The sequence below is a fragment of the Hemicordylus capensis genome, chromosome 2, assembly GCF_027244095.1.
Source record: "Hemicordylus capensis ecotype Gifberg chromosome 2, rHemCap1.1.pri, whole genome shotgun sequence".
NCBI classification, from domain to species: domain Eukaryota; kingdom Metazoa; phylum Chordata; class Lepidosauria; order Squamata; family Cordylidae; genus Hemicordylus; species Hemicordylus capensis.
The window spans coordinates 103,535,348-103,551,899 of NC_069658.1; the positions used below are offsets into that span (position 1 = coordinate 103,535,348).

Here is a 16,552-nt window from a genome sequence, read left to right on the forward strand (position 1 = left end):
CCCAAAAGCAGGCTAGACTCCCTTAGCTTGCTTCTGGACGATCATGAGAATCGCCTCATCGTGTTTTTAGATAACAGACTGCCCATTCAGAATCAGCCCAACATGCCAAGGGTACCAGGAAGTTATTGAGTGAAATTAGGAGCCATGATTGGTTCTCAGAAGTTCATCACAGTTGCAGAATTCTGAGATTGGCATAGAACCCTGGAGATGTGACCTCGCTCTTCCCCTTTCCCCTTCACTTATTGTCCTTAGAGAAGAAGCGCTTGGAATGTGGGTCAGAGAAACTTTGATTCTTGCTTGGTGCTGGGTTTTGTGAACCTGAGGACTGCTTGTGGGAAATATGGGTTGGCTAGAGTTGCTCCAGGGCATGGATGGTGTGATGAAATGAGGTTAGGTGGGGAAAATGTATAGTTGTCTGTTTTTATGTTGGAATGTTGCCTGGACAAGAAGAGGCTAAAACCCATACTGGAGTTCAGTAGACAGGGAGAAAGCCTGCAGCCAAGACTGGGAAATTTCTAGTGGAGAGAGAGAGAGCAAGGGCGGTTAAAAGTTATCAGTTAGAAAGTGTTTGAAGGGCAGTTTTAAAAGTCAGTTAATGTGTGTATATGGTAAGAACAGCCTCATGAGAAGAGACTGGGAAAACTGTCTATGGTTGTGGGACACAAAGTATAAAGAACTGTAAAAACTGTGAGGAGAAGCAGTTTATAAGAAGATCCTTATGCAGACTGTGTATGCCTCGTGTGTGATGAAAGATGCATATACAGAGCTGGGTCTCACAATCAGTGAGACCCAGTTTAGAAGGGTGAGTGAGGAGAGCGGGCTAAGCACATGAGCAGGGAGGGAGCCCTGGGTGGTCAGATCGGCTGCCCACACGATTGCCGGCTCTGTGACAGAGCCGGTGGGGGCTGGGGAGCTCGGGGGCTGTGCGGCCCCCAGAAGCTCCAGTATGCCTTGCGCGAGCACGCAGGGCATACTGGGGAGACCCCTGGAGCCGGGAGGTGGCTTTTCACCTCCCCTCCGGGGACCTACTCATGAGTAACCATGGCGCAGAGCCACGGCTACTCACAATCTGTAAAACCAGGTTTGCAGAGCACTCGTTTCACATTGAAACGATGGTGGTTTCAATGTGGTTCACATGATTGGGCGAAATCTGGCTAGCCTCCACTAGCCCGATTTCGCCCCATTGTGTGAATAGCCTCAATGTGTAAAGTAACAGAATTGTAACTAAGCCAGCCAGCAATAGGGATGTGCGGAAAAGGCTCAACATTTGAAGGTTCAACGTCGAACTCGTTCGGTTCGAAGGCTCGAGGTCGGACCGAACCACCCCATTTTCAGTACAGCCTCAAACCGACCCCCCCACACCTGACTGCTTGGGGGGCTTTGCGAATTATTTTAATTTTTTTTAACCTTTAGCCCTTTGGGGGGCTTCCTCTAGGCAATGGGGGGAGGGTCCATGAAGGCTCCCCCTCCCCTCCACGGCCTCAGTCATCAACACCGCGGCCTGTTTTGCCACTTTTTTGGCCTGTTTGGGCCTCCATATTTTGGTGTGGTGGCAATTTTGTCTGCCACCACGCATGCACAAATGGCCTCTGCAAGGCCTGGCATGGCCCAGGACCTCACAGAGGCCATTTGCGCATGCACGGTGGCCATTTTAAAAAATGGGGGTGGGATTGGCCGCCCACATGATTACCGCCTCTGTGACAGAGCTGGTAGAGGTGGTGGTGAGTCCCAGGATGCCCCCGAGGCCAGGAGGCTTGTGGGAGCCTCCTGGTCAGGGGTCTCCTTTTGAGTCGCTGTAGCATGGAGCCACACCATGGTGACTCACGATTGGTAAAATGGGGTTAGCGGAACACTTGCTCCACTAACCTCATTTAAGAATGGGGGCAGTTAAGGAGGTTTGCTACTGGGAGCTGCACGGCTCCTGTTGCAGCACACGACCTCTGAAAACTGGGCTGGGCTCCCCTAGCCCAGTTTTCAGAGGTCATGAGAATAGCCTCAATATCAAAACTTTTAAATAAACATTTGTTATATTCAACTAAAATAAATCAATGAGTAACATGATCAAGCCCCTCCACCATGCCTATAATACCACATTACCTCAGTGGAAGATAAAGTATATAGAGATCCTGAAATCCCTTACATAAATGTAGTGACTTTATATGGTGGCAGTGAAATGAAGGAAGCAGAAGGAAATACAGAGATAGATACCTTCAGCTGCCATAGAAAATCTGCAATACAAATGCCTACATACACACTCCTTTACAATCCCTCTACCACCATGATGACCTAGAAGCCCAAAGGTCCGTGCTATGCTATATGCCATACTCCGTGATATGCCCTGAACAAAGGAATCTAGGAACTGTACATTTTAAAGCCCTGCTTACTAGAGTTGCATCCATGCCAAGCAGAGAAGGAAGGAATCCACTTAAATCAGATATTGCTCTTTGGGGGCTACTATTTTTGTTTCCTTTCTTTTCATTTTTCTAAATAAGTGTTTTATCTAGGGTATGAAATTGCGCTCACATGTTATGAAAACAGTGGCCTGGAATGTTTGGTTACACATTCACATGAAGAAAATAAGAATAAAACTGCAAGAATGAAATGTTCTTGTGCAGCTTGCCATCATTTCACTGAGAATTAACTTGTCCAGGGGTGGGGTGGGGGGGTTCCTGGTGGGTGGTTCCCAATATTGTTCCTTTATCATGTATCCAGATGGGTTATCAATGCAGTCTCTAGCCTTGACAATAAGGATGAATGTGAAACTATGTGCTTGATATGCATTGTACTGATAAAACTATAGCTACATGGCGCAGCGAGGAAGTAACTTGCCTAGGGAGCAAGAGGTCGCTGGTTTGAATCCCCACTGATATGTTTCCCAGACTATGGGAAACACCTATATCGGGCAGCAGTGATATAGGAAGAAACTGAAAGGCATCATCTCATACTGCATGGGAGATGGCAATGGTAAACTCCTCCTGTATTCTACCAAAGGCAACCACATCACTCTGTGGTCGCTAGGAGTCAACACCGACTAGACAGCACAATTTTAACTTTAGCATAGGTAAGGAACTGCAGGTTGACAAAGGTGAGATGTATATTGTTGCTCTCAGTGACCTCTAGTGGTCAAAATAAGAATGTGTTGCCTGTCAACATTAAGAACCCTCTTTCCCGTGAATATACACAGGGGCGGCCCAAGTGCCTGGGGTGAGGTGCAAATATTTTTGATGTGAGCTGCTGCCTTTCTCCATGCATCCTTTCAAAACTAACACTTGCAAGCTTTAAAAGAGTGCGGGGGAGGGGAGGGCAAGGAAGAGGGAAGTTTGCTAGCAGCCTCTCCTCTCCAGAAGGAGAGGAGAGCTGGTCTTGTGGTAGCAAGCATGACTTGTCCCCTTAGCTAAGCAGGGTCTGCCCTGGTTGCATATGAAAGGGAGACTTGATGTGTGAGCACTGTAGGGTATTCTATTCCCCTCAGGGGATGGAGCCACTCTGGGAAGAGCAGAAGGTTTCAAGTCCCCTCCCTGGCATCTCCAAGATAGGGCTGAGAGAGATTCCTGCCTGAAACCTTGGGGTAGCTGCTGACAATCTGTGTAGACAATATTCAGCTAGATAGACCAATGATCAGACTCAATATATGGCAGCTTCCTATGTTCCTATGTTCCTTGTACTTCTTGCAAACTTTGCAAGGAGTGTAAGGAGAGGTGCTCTTTCCACAACTTGCAAGTGTTAAATCAGTCACAAAGAACTGTTCCAGTGGGGTTGTCACGGGGAATGTTGCTGCCCTACTGGCACCCTAAGAATCTGACGCCTGAGGCAATTGCCTCCCTTTGCCTCATGAAATAACTGTCCCTGGAAATACATCTTCTGAAGTTATAAAAATGTATGCATTATAGAATTGATAACAATCTGTACTAGTTCAGTGCTGAAACTGTACTGTAGTATATGTAACTTGTTTAAAAGTTCACTAGTTCAGTGCTGAAATGCATTCTGATCTACCACATTATACCGTTTAGCTGAAACTGAGATAAAATATCTGCAACAAGCAACTGCAGGTTGTTGCTGTCAGTGCCCTCTAGTGGTTGAAATAGAAAGTTACCAGGCTAGTACACTAAGGATCACTCATATTTATATTCTCACACAAATATACATGCACATAGAGTCAATAACATGAAACATCACTGCCAGAGAAAGGCTCATTGTATATACTTCTTAAGGTAAAGGCTGTAAAGCTTGAAACCAAAGGTCTGAGCAATTCTAACACGGGCAGACAGATGTGTCCTCTTAATTCTACCATCATGAAGCCGTTATTTGGAAAAGAAACAGCTTTGCAGATTTGATTTGGTTCATCCCAATTTCAAGAGCGTTTCATCTCAGTTTGGGAAATATGTCTTGAGAATACTTTCAAGCTATTCACACACGCAGGCAAAACTAGGCGAAGGAAGCCCAGCCTGGTTTTGCCTGTGCACGTGTACCACCAGGATCATTCCTGATCCTAGTGGGGCCTCAGCAGTAAACCCGCCTTTGGAGTCACCCTCTTAAACGGGGTTAGGAGAGTGAGCACTCTCCTAATCTGTTTTATTGATTGTCTGCCAGTCCCAGCTGGCATCCCAGCACCCCGATCCTCTGAGCTACCAGCAGAAGCTGGCAATCATCTGGGTGGCAGATAGGGCTGCCCAGCAACAAGAAGAGGCTCATCTGCCGGGGAGGTAAACTTTTCAAGGCTTCCTCCCCTTGCCTGTTTGAGCCCTTCTCACTCGGATGGCTATTTCTGGATAGAGCACAAGAGATTGTTGTCACATGAACTTTTTCCATACCTGGAGAATTATGCTGATAGCATGCAGGGGCTTGGAATGGTACAGAATTTGTATGGATCCTGCTGGACAAATACAGGGAGAGGAATATTTTATGCATCCGAAGAAATAAGTTGTCCATTTGACCTTGAGATTGGTACACAAGCCCTGTGTACCTTGATAAGTAAGATATCTTTCAGCAGTGCACTAGAGACAGGTTTTCTTAACAGCAAATGGTATACTTTACCATTTTGATCATATTGATTATAGCATGGATCAATAAAGGCACTAGTTGATGGGAGCTTTTAATCAAATGTGCAACAGAGAATTGTTGTACCTAATGATGAGCACCACAATCAATAAAACTGACCATGTTAAATTGTTAACTACTTTATTGTTTGACTTCCATTCTTTGAATAAATTGGATGTGATTTCCACCTTCAGACTGCAAATTCAAAACCATGCAATACTCTCTCTAATTCAACTCTAATCACACAAAGACCAAAGTAAAGAAGCCACAGACTGGGCATGAAAGGCCAGACATGAGTACAATCCTCGGGAAAGTTTTCTTGGAATGAATGGAACACTGGTGGATGTGTTATTGTGAAATCCCTGTACATTTCAAAGGGGCTTATGCAGTAGTGCCGATTCCTAACCTTGGGTCTCTAGATGTTGTTGGACTACAACTCTCATAATCTCCAGCCACAATGACTGAAGGATGTGAACCCCTACAGTAGAATATATAGAGATTACATCTTATGGGTGCGGCATATATGCTTTGTTGAAGATCAAGATATGAATAAAGCTTGCAAGGGGGGGGGGACTTCCTTTCATCCTCTTCTTGGATCTACATGACCTTCTAAGCCCCTAATAATGCTCTCATATATTTGTGTTCCATGCTAATTGAAACTAATCCTATTTGTGTCCATATCAGAAGCCAGAGCATTGATAATATTGCTATCCCATGCTAAAACTGCTACATCAGTCATCTTGTGGTACATTTGTGGATTTCCAATCTGAAAGTACAGGGATATGCAAAGCAGAATTCTTGTTTCCTTGACCATCTTCTGACATTTGCTCTGGATGGCTAATGCATATGGGAGACAAATAGGAACATGCCTGCTAGCCACCATCCCAACTCACTCCCTGGCCTGGTTCCTAATCACAGGAAGGATCTCTCCCCACATTCAACAGTTGCCTCTGCAGACAAGTGATGATTATGGGGGTGCTTGGGGGCATAGCCAGGGAGTGCACCCACCAGGGATTATGAATTGTTCATAGCAGTTGGGAAGTTCCTGGAAGTTCTGAGGATTTCATACAAGTCCTTCTCCCTATAGTTCAAAAAGATTTTTGTTGTGGATGCACAGAATGGCACCTTTGGTTCAAATTAATGAAAGGGAAACTTGGAACCAAACAAGGCATGAGGTGGAAGATAATAATCTTCCATGGTTTTTTTGGTGTTTTTTTTAAACAGTAGCCACTGTAAGCAGCAGAATTACATGATAATCATGGCATTAGGGGAGGGGACTTTCTGCTTTCCAGTTCCACCATTTCCCCAATTGAATGGCCCCTTGAAGGCCATTTCCCCAATTGAATGTCCCCTTGCTCCAAAGGAGAGGATAGTATAGTTCCACTATAGGGCAAATACCAGCTGTGTGCGAGAGCGAGGGAGAGATAGTACACGTGTGTGTATCTGTGTGTACAGGGGGTGATTTTAAGCAGAAAATCAGCTGAGGAAATGCCCTTCTTCTCCCAATGCTGTGGTCCCAATCCAAATTGCTCCCCTCCAGGATTGCTATTACATTTTTTAAATCTTGCCACATAACCCTCAGACTATATGGCTAGACTGGTGTCTCATAGAATGAACCATTTCATTTATAGCTGGAGTTTACTGTATATTTAGATAGTGCAGTATAGCAGCATTCTTGTAGATGAAAGTGGTTCATTTTAAATGCCTCTGCATTACATCATACAATTACACCTTTGCTGAGAAAGTGTAGGCACGCAAGATATGGCAGATTCTAAGTTGCTGATGTGTCCGTTGTCTTAACATGTAATTTTAACATTAAAGCTAAATGTTGGGGTTCCAATGAAAGATGAGCTACAATTCGTCAGAATTAAATTTCTGCTTGCCTACAGTAAGAGCACAATGCCCCATTAGTGTTAGGTTTGCCAGGAGTGGGGCAGTTTGAGGACTTGCTCGCACATGACATTTACTTCAGGCTGCAGTTCTTCACAGCCATGGTCATTCATGCTGTAAACATCTCCCGGTTAGTAGATTACTGTAACACCGGGGGGGGGGGGGGCGGGCTTTGAAGACAGCTTGTAAGCTTCAGTTGGTCCATAACATGATTGCTAGGATGTGAACTGGAAGAGGGGAACATATAACTCTGATATTGTACCGTCTACACTAGTTACCAATTTGGTCTAGGCTGAATTCAAAATGCTATGTTTGATATTAAGCCCTAAATGATGTGGGAATAGAGCATCTTAAGGATCACCTTGACCCATATGAGTTGGGGCTATTCAGCCTCATCAGCTAAGGCCCGGCTTCATTCCTTGCTTTGCCCCAGAAGTATGGTGGATAGACTCAGATCTATTATGTGATGGCTCTGAGCCACATGCTGCCCAAGGAAGTTTGCCTGGCTCCCGAAGAACTTGCCTTCAGGCAGGCAACTAAGGCTTTGCTCTCCTTGTGGACATTTTGAAGCACTGCCTTTGGAAATGGGTTTTTGTAAGCACCATGTTCTGAACTGTGCTATAGTTTTAGTGGTATTATAATGTTATCATTTCTGATGTTGTTGGCTTTTTTTAAAAAAAGACTTGCTATCATTTTATTCACCTTGAGTATATTTATAATATAGAAAGCAGTTTTGAAATGTTGTAAAACAAGAACAAAACATTTACACAAGTTTTTGCTTATATTATAAACCTTGTGAAGTCAGTAAAAATGTATGTAAATGCTTTTTGCTGTAAAGGTTCATAGTGGAATTTTGAGAGTTGTTTTTTTAACCCCGATTTGCTCAAAACAACTTAAAATCGTTTATTAAAGTAATGGATGTTGATCATAAAATATACATTTATTTGTACACTGCAAATAAAGACATTAAAATATATTTTAGGAAAGATCTACTAGTTACTACAGAAGTAAAAATGATGGATGACAATGAAGTTGAATTACTTGTATGAACTGTAAATAGCACAAATAGTGCTGCAGCCTTTATCTTCAATATGCAGATAGTACAAGAACATAAAATGAAAACCTCATAAAATCCAGAGTAAATTGCTAATCTACAGAGCTGCTTGTGCTATAAACATGTCTGGAGATGTAAGAGCCTTGTAAAATAGGATGAAATGTTTAAGAACTTAATTACGTGTGCAAAAAAGAGCTCATTTCAATGTGATGTGAATTGTCTGGTAGACATGAATTAATGCAAAACCATAATTAGCACTGTAGTCAAACTTGCATCATAGTTCTAATGTAAGCATATTTAAACAAACTGATTTACAACAGCAAGCTTCTGGCTCCCAGTTGTAGACATCTTCACTTGTCAGGCTGGTGTACTCAATGCAGATAATTCTTAGATTCTTAAGAATAAAATGCAATAACATGCAAAGTATTTTAAAATATTTATTCAGACTGGATCCTTTTCTGAAGATATTTTTGGTTTGTGGTTTTCTACCTAAAACGATTTCAGAAATTCATCAACTCTGAGGTAAAGTAGTTTAGGAGAGATTGAGAGCAGGATCTTTGAGGGAGAGAGGGGGAAGCAGAAGAAAATAAAGGGAAACATATTTCTCTTCTCCACGATACAGATATAAACCCACACACATTTTAGATGTCACAGTGCAGTCATTTGGAGTCAAAGCACCTTAGGTAAGTAAATTCCCCAATCCAGTTAGGTGGGAAAGGCATGAAGAAATAGGTTCCCCCATATGTATCCTAAGCTGGCTGAGGAACAATGTGGATGGATGCTGTCTTGTGTATGGCCCCTCTATTGACCTAGCTGCAGGGGATGCCTGCAGTATTAGCGTCCATTGGAAATAGCACCAATCAGCTGTTTGGGAAGGGAAATGGTGAACAGAATGCCCCTCCCCCTTTCCACCTCTCTGCCTAATGGCTGATTGGCATGATTGATTATTACTGACATGTTCTCATTTGGACTGGGGCCAAAGTTCTCAATGTTCACTTTCAAAAAGAATGTTGCCTGTTTAAGGACTTAGGACTAAACCATAAAGCAGGAGAGAGAGCTCAGCCCCCTTCATCACTATCTGACACCACTGGTGTCAGATAGTGATGAACCAGGCACAATTTCAGCTTCTCCCCACCAGTAACACCACTGGTGAAGGGAAGGCTAAGGCTCCTATATCGTTAAAGCAATTATAAGGTAAAGGGATTTCTGGCTTCTTGTGCTGAATGATGAAGCAAGTTATGCTCTCTTCCCTCAGCAAATCTTAATCAGTCCTGGTCCCTTCTCAGGGTCAGTGCTGTGCTCCTACAGTCCTCTGCTGTCATGGATATAACTGGGGGGGGGGAGAGAAAAGTGAGGGTTGTTTCAGCACCCCCCCCGAAGAACCTTTCCTGTCCTCCCCCCACATTTGGGTTCCCAGTAGTAGAGGACCCACTTTACTTATATATACACACATACACTCAGCAATGAAAGTGAAGATGCCCATGGAAAAACAGCCAAATCTACTGAGAGGAGGTTCTCTGTAAAATCATGCTAACCATGTCAGATATATTTTAAGATGGATGCTTGCCATGCAAACAGGAACATGTCTGCCCATCTCAGATTTTGAAACATACCTGTTTTAAATGGCAATGCCCATTTCCAATAAGATGGGGGATAGGTGGAAAAATCTATCTTACATAATACTCTCACTCAGCCAAATATTTAAAAGAATTAAGAGAATTCACAGGGTTGGCTTTCATCCTGCAGAAGGGATCTCTCACCATAATATTTTAAATTATTCGAACACTTTGTTACCATATATATGAAAGAACATCTTGTAGTTATAGAGAGAGGATTTGGGAAAGGTGGAGGCAATAGAGATTGTAGCTTTTAAGGACAGTATTAAGGCAGTTCAGTCAGAGTCTTCATCATCAAGGTATTCCTCTGCATTACTTAATGTTCGCATTATGTCTATAGAAAAGAGAGATAAAACATGCAATTGGCATTTTCAACAGGGCCAGACATTAGAATCTATTCATTGGATCTGTCACCTCCTAACCTTCAAATACATTCCTTTTCACCATCTCCTGTATGCATCCCTAGGTCAGTAATACTACAGGACACTTGGAGGTTAACCATTTTAACACACATCTGCACCTAAGATGGATAAGCTTCTCCTTGCCATTTATAAGATAATGCAAGCAATACAGATGTCAGTTTGCCACACATTCTAACACAGACTTTACCTCCCATCTGCACCTGATGTGTTAAAAAAAAATAATCCTTATCACTTGGTAAAATAACACAGATGATTAAGCTGCCATGCAGTAAGAGAGCTCAGTCTGAGGTAGAATGATAAGGAAACCTGAGCCCTGTTCAGACATTATGTCTTTGTACCTGCGTTCATTTGAAAAGTGAATCTGGGTAAAGGTTCCTCAAATGCATGGTTCAGATAGGAAGTGTACTGCTGTAGCTGTGTTCAGCACAATGTGTGAATAACTGTACCTGCGTACACTGTGCACTCATTGTACAAGTGTTCCACATAATGTCTGAATATTATTGTTACATTAGATTCTGAACGTCTGAGATACAATTTTGATGTGTTTCCAGCTGCACAAAAGCCACATTTTTGCAATTTATTTCCATGGGGCTGAGGGTTGCATCTGAATGATTGGCTGGGGCCAGTTGTATGAGCCATGCCAATGGAATCGGCACCCTGTTGTGGAGGGAGGTGCTGATTCTGTGGATATTACCCTTGTGGTTGTATCAGACACAACAGTTCACAGAACAGAGCAGAGCAGAGGCTCCCATAAACTGAAGGTCCATCTGTGAAAATATGAAGCTGCCTTCAAATGAGTCAGACCACTTGTCCATCTAGTTCAGGATTATCTGTACTAACTATGCTACCTGATAGCGGCTGTCCGGGGTTTCAGACAGGGATCTTTCCTAGCTGCACCTTGAATCTGGAACTTTCAACATGGGAGGAGAGCAGGTCTTGTGGTAGCAAGCATGAATTGTCCCTTTTGCTAAGTGGGGTCTGCCCTGGTTTGCATTTGAATGGGAGACTGCATGTGTGAGCACTGAAAGATATTCCCTTTAGGGGATGGGGCCACTCTGGGAAGAGCATCTGCATGCTTGCATGCAGAAGGTTCCAAGTTCCCTGTCGGGCATCTCCAAGATAGGGCTGAGAGAGATTCCTGTCTTCAACTTTGCCAGACTGTGTAGACAATACTAAGCTAGATGGACCAATGGTCTGACTCACTCAGCATATGGCATCATATTTGAAAGCTATTTGGAAAATCTGAAAAAGGTAAAACTTTACTTTGTCCTTGTTTCTTTTTAAGCAGGGAGGCACATGCAGCATCGGTAGCCATGTCCAGAGCCAATTTCTTCTCATTGTTTCTTAAATCTGTTCTGGCCCCTTTATGAAAACAAAAATCAAGAATATAGTATTTTAAACTAGAGAGTCACACACAAGACTAGAGTCACACACCATCACAGTCCTTAATGGCACTTCTAGTTTAAAACTGAATTAGTTTTCCATTCTAACTTCCAATACAAAGTGCAGGGTTTCTAAGTGGACAGGAATAAGGAAGGATATGTTAAAAAGAGAAAGAATATCATATTTGAGATATGTTGTAGATGATGCAGGAGGTTGTAGATGATGCAGGAGAGCTAAATTCCACTAGCAAAAAGAGCATTCAGAAGACTAGTTGGTGTATTTTCCATACTGTCAATACACAGAAAGATTGTCAGTCTTCTTGATATAAGGGACCTATGGAGCTGATCATGAGATCTTGTTGAGAATTGCTATTTATGGAAAATCTGAATTTTTCTTTCACAGTTTATTTTGGAAGCTCAATGACTCATTAGGATGTGAACTAAACAGTTATCCTGAATGAGAAAAGAATGGCATCTTTGTTGTAAAAGCTTACAAAGATGAGTACATTTACAACCCACAGTAACTTGGACATGCAATTGTGTCTCTGTGATAGAGCATGGGTGAGTCAGGAAATAGAATTACCTTTTGCCAGCAGTGTTTCAATGATGTCTGCATAGCCTTTCCATGCAGCAGCATGCAAAGCTGTGTCTCCCAGTTTATTCTGTAGAGGAAGAAGGAAAGCTCTCAGGGTTAAGATATGGCAATAAAAATTCAGTTCAACCGATGGCAACCAATCATATCATTGCAAACCATTTCTTGGAATCAATTCAATGTGTGATCCCTACCTGTTGGTTTAGTTCTACATTTGGCTGCGTCAATAACACATCCACTATGTCTACATAAAGCAAACAGAAAAGGAAAAACCTCATGAGCAACTAGAACTTGCTTTCTTGTACTCAAAGTACAGCATGAAAGTCAGGATCCAGACTGTCAGCTCAAAATTTTCATATCATTAAAAGACTATGAAAACGGAATTAAACACACTTAGGATACACATTCTTTTTCTCTCTTCTCACTTTCTTAATTGAGGATTTACTTTCTTTATGGCTTTTTCAGACTGATAATGATTAAGAACACTTGATTTAGATCCTGATTTATTTTACTGATAGATTTTTATGACACGTTTCTAATAATATTAATGTCTTCATTTTCCCCTAGCTTCAGTTGTCTCAAACAGGAATTCAGATTCAGATTATTGATTGCAGTAGAAGTTGAAGGAATAGCTGGTCCATTAACTCAGCAAATAGAAAGTACAAGAAGATTATCCATTATGTTGATTAAATTCCAGTTTACCTTTGTGTCCACCGTGGCATGCCCAGTACAAGGCAGTGCTTCCAGCTTTGTCTAAGCCATTGACACCAACTCTGTTATCCAAACACTCCCTCAACCAGCTCAGGTTTCCTGAAATTGTTTTGGGAAAAATCAATTCTTAATTCAAATAAACAAAGAACCATGAAAGCCACTGGCAGGCAATGTATTTCAGTTTAAATTCTATTGCATTTATCATGAAAACAGGAAGTTGTCAAATTGCATCAACGCTGCATGAGTAGAATATCTTTTGCAAATCTTACCTTCCATCTGAAACCCTTTTTTGAAAGGCAAAGTTCTGTTTTTCGTAAAGTATTTTGCTTTTAAAAGCTAAAGAACTATATCATTAAATCTATGTGTTATGTGGTTGCCCACACAATCAGCTGTCAAATTATTATAAGAGAATGTATATAGCGTTTTCAACAAAATGATTTCTCAAAGCAGTTTACATAACAAAAGGTATGAGAAAATGGTTGGGCTAGATCAGGATGTTTCCATTCTCCCTGCTAAATATAAGAAGGCCACCACTGGAAAAGGTGCCTCTTTGCCCAGTTAACAGGGGTTATAAGCTAGCTCTAGCGCTCGCTCGCTCTCTTTCTAAAACCGAACAATCCAAAATGCTTCTGTAGCTGTTCACAAAAGCTCCTGTTCAAGAGTTCCTGAACTGGGGCAGTTCCTCCAAATAAGCTGGGGCTTCCTTCCCATTACTTCGAGATCAGAGGTAATCCCTCAGCAGGTTTTGTTGTTTCTGAACAAAATCAGATTCAACTGTCAGGTGCTGTTAGTGATACCTCTACTTGTCCATCTTCTTTAAAGTTAAAGAGGCTTTATTGTTTCACAAAAACAAACAAAACAAAAGTTGTTCCTTTCTAAAAAAATACACAGGTCATACCACAACCAGTTATATTTTACTCTCATTCAATCTGAGCCCCTTTCTCCCAGCTTCTTCCTTGACAGCCAACTTCTTTCTAACTGACTCTACAGCACACCTCGATAGAACTCCTCCTGTCAATCCAAGCATCTGGCAACAGTTGCCATGCTTAACTCACTACCCCATCCAAGGCCAAACAAGGTATAAAAACATAAATGGTTTTTAGCTAAAGGTTCTGTCTCTGGGAGTCTGTTCTTCACACAGCCCTATATGGTAAGGCAGTTAATTTATCTGGGCAGCATCCAGACTAAGATAGCTAAGTCCTATTGAAATTAATAGGATTTGAGTTAGTCATGATTAATGTGCTCATTTTCAGTGGTACAGAAACATGACTAACTAGTCTGGATGGTGCCCTCCATGTGGTGGATGCAGGGCTGAGACAATGTCTTGCTTGGCTTCCTAGTGGGATGAGATGGGATATGAAAGGGGATGAGGGGAACCTAAATCAAATTTTTCTTATATTTTCCATCTAGTCAGTCTGCTTCCCTTTTCAAACTATTTGTTCTAGCAGACTCTTTTCCTAGTCTGCTTGCTGACTGCTGATTCAAAAAAAGAAAACATGTTTATCCAGGGAATAAAAGCTATCGAATATATGGAAGCCAAATTATTTGTCCATAAATCAGCAAGCAATAAAATAAAATAAAATAAATTAAAATAAATTTTAAAAAATTAAAAAAAATTAAAGGATAGAAAAGGCCTTTATTGTCCCTGGCTGACATCCTGACTATATTTCTCAATCTACTACTCAGGGAGTAGTCTAAAGGACTACCACAGTTCAATAAAACTTCCTATAGTAAATTTCATCAGGATGTCAGCCAGAGACTCCAAATCAAACATTTGGAGTCATTCAAAACTTGAAAATAATTGAAATCTTGTAGCATTTCAATGTAAAAATAGAATTCAGTCATCCAGTTATACTGAAATCAATGGGAACAGATCTTATGACCTCTAAATAATAGGGTTAATTAACTGTGGGTATGGCTCCTTTGGCAGCAGCATCGACCACTATTTAACATGTCTTTAGTGCCCACCATCTCCTGGTTACTGAGTACACAAGAACATCAGACATCTGCACATTGCAAATTCCCTTTGCACCCACCTCTCTTTGCAGCTTCATGTAGTGGGTTGTCAATGGATTCTGCTTGCTCAGCCACTAAAACAAAAGCAAAAACAACACATTTTAATAAGCTATAGAATAAACTTACAACATAATCTTATGCATGGCTACTCAGAAGTCATGACTTCAATGGAATTTACTCGTAGTGAACATGCAAAGGATTGGACGATTAATTTCTGGATCTTGCTAAACAGGCCCGAGATAAGAGCCCTCTGTTGCTTCCTTCTCAGCTTGAATATGCTTAAAATTCATCACATCCATGAATAGAAAATATATATTACACTCCATATGTGTAAACTCAAATCAGCAAAAGAAAAACTTGAGGCAGTAATCAACATGTTGCAAAGCTCCATAGAACTTGGCTGGGATCAGTGGAACTTCAGGGTAATGAAACGAAATGTGCATACAGTGCAAGGCGCACACACAGCTTTCCTGACAATGAATTGAACTGGGAAGGTCCTGCTCATGCAGAGGGTCTGAACACAGATTGGAATTTCCATATTCATGCAGGAGCTGCTGGATTGAAACTTATGTCTCTATCCAGAAGCACAGCCTATTGCTGGGCCAAATTAACATGGCGTTTCAGAAACAATTGGTCTGTTACCTCTGTGTATGCTGGGATAGAACTGTTCCCATCCGAGCAAAATTTTCAACAATACATGCTAGCAAACAGTTACAGATGTGGGGTTCAGAAGGGCAAGTTGGGTGGAATATGCATACACTGGCAGGGTTGCATGACACAACCAATGTTGGCATTTCCTCCCTCCCTGGAGGGAGGTATGTGCATGTGTGCATACACACATGAAGCTGGGCTCACAGCCAAGCTCTGGGAACTGATGGTTACACTTCTGTTATACAGAACAATGCTGTACATATAGAAATTCAACTGCAAAATTATCTATAATATTGCTACTGCAGATTATCCATAATGTGTGGGAAGAGGTACAAAGCATTGAAAACCTTGGAAGGAAAGTAGAGTTTCACGCATCACTTCTTTGTTTTTTTGTTTTTAACAATGAGAGGGCCATGAGTCATGAAACACAGATTCCATTCCTTTGCCATGGATAATTGTGGATTGATATAATGTTTTTATATTGTTTTAAACTATTGGGGGTAACCAGCTTGAATTTTAACAAAGAAAAGCAGTGAAATAAATAAATGAATTAAATTAAATGGCACTATTGCTGCTCCTCCATTTGCTGCTGAACTTTTTCCTGTGTTTCAACAGGACGTGGAACAAATTTGTCTCTTTAACAAATCAAATTCATGAAATGGCATTAACATGCTCTTCAAATGACATTATTTCTTTTCATCCAGCAGATGGTGCACATGAGAACACCAAAGCATTTTCCCAGTTTACAAGACTTGCTTTGGAAACAGCCCTTGACCAGGGACCAGGTGCTCATTTAATAGTGGCCAGTTCTAGGATTACCTTTATAATGTAGAGGATGGACACTAGATCCCTAAATTCTGCTTACAGATGTTCCCTGAAAACCTACATGAATTATGGCTTCCTCTTTCTTCATACATATGGTAGATGGGTACATGTTCAAAAACAAAACAAACGAATAGGAATATTACCATAGTTGCTGGGAATTAGCCCAGTTCTGCCTTTACAAGTTCCCTTCCACCAATTTGTGTCACTCTGGAAGGGAAAGAAAGCATTGTTGGAAAATGGGAAGTACAGTTTTAGCCTTTTTATATTATTAACCCACTGCATTTTATAAACTCACCATATCGGAAATGTAGATAATATCCCCTTCTTCAAAATATAGTTCATCTGGCTGGAACAAT

General features: G+C 41.6%; 1 protein-coding gene across 2 annotated transcripts in view; it reads right to left on the minus strand.

Annotated features, from left to right (window-relative positions):
* Positions 1–7,815: 7,815 nt before the first annotated feature.
* Positions 7,816–16,552, minus strand: part of OSTF1 (osteoclast stimulating factor 1) — a 29,664-nt gene continuing 20,927 nt past the window's right edge. For both annotated transcript variants that reach the window (XM_053288864.1, XM_053288863.1), the window contains exons 3-10: positions 16,492–16,542; positions 16,340–16,403; positions 14,741–14,794; positions 12,696–12,803; positions 12,188–12,237; positions 11,985–12,063; positions 11,283–11,381; positions 7,816–9,931 (exon numbers count right to left, since the gene is read on the minus strand). In XM_053288864.1, the coding sequence (XP_053144839.1) occupies positions 9,873–9,931; positions 11,283–11,381; positions 11,985–12,063; positions 12,188–12,237; positions 12,696–12,803; positions 14,741–14,794; positions 16,340–16,403; positions 16,492–16,542 (564 nt within the window). In that variant the 3' untranslated portion in view covers positions 7,816–9,872. The remainder of the gene's footprint in view (positions 9,932–11,282; positions 11,382–11,984; positions 12,064–12,187; positions 12,238–12,695; positions 12,804–14,740; positions 14,795–16,339; positions 16,404–16,491; positions 16,543–16,552) is intronic.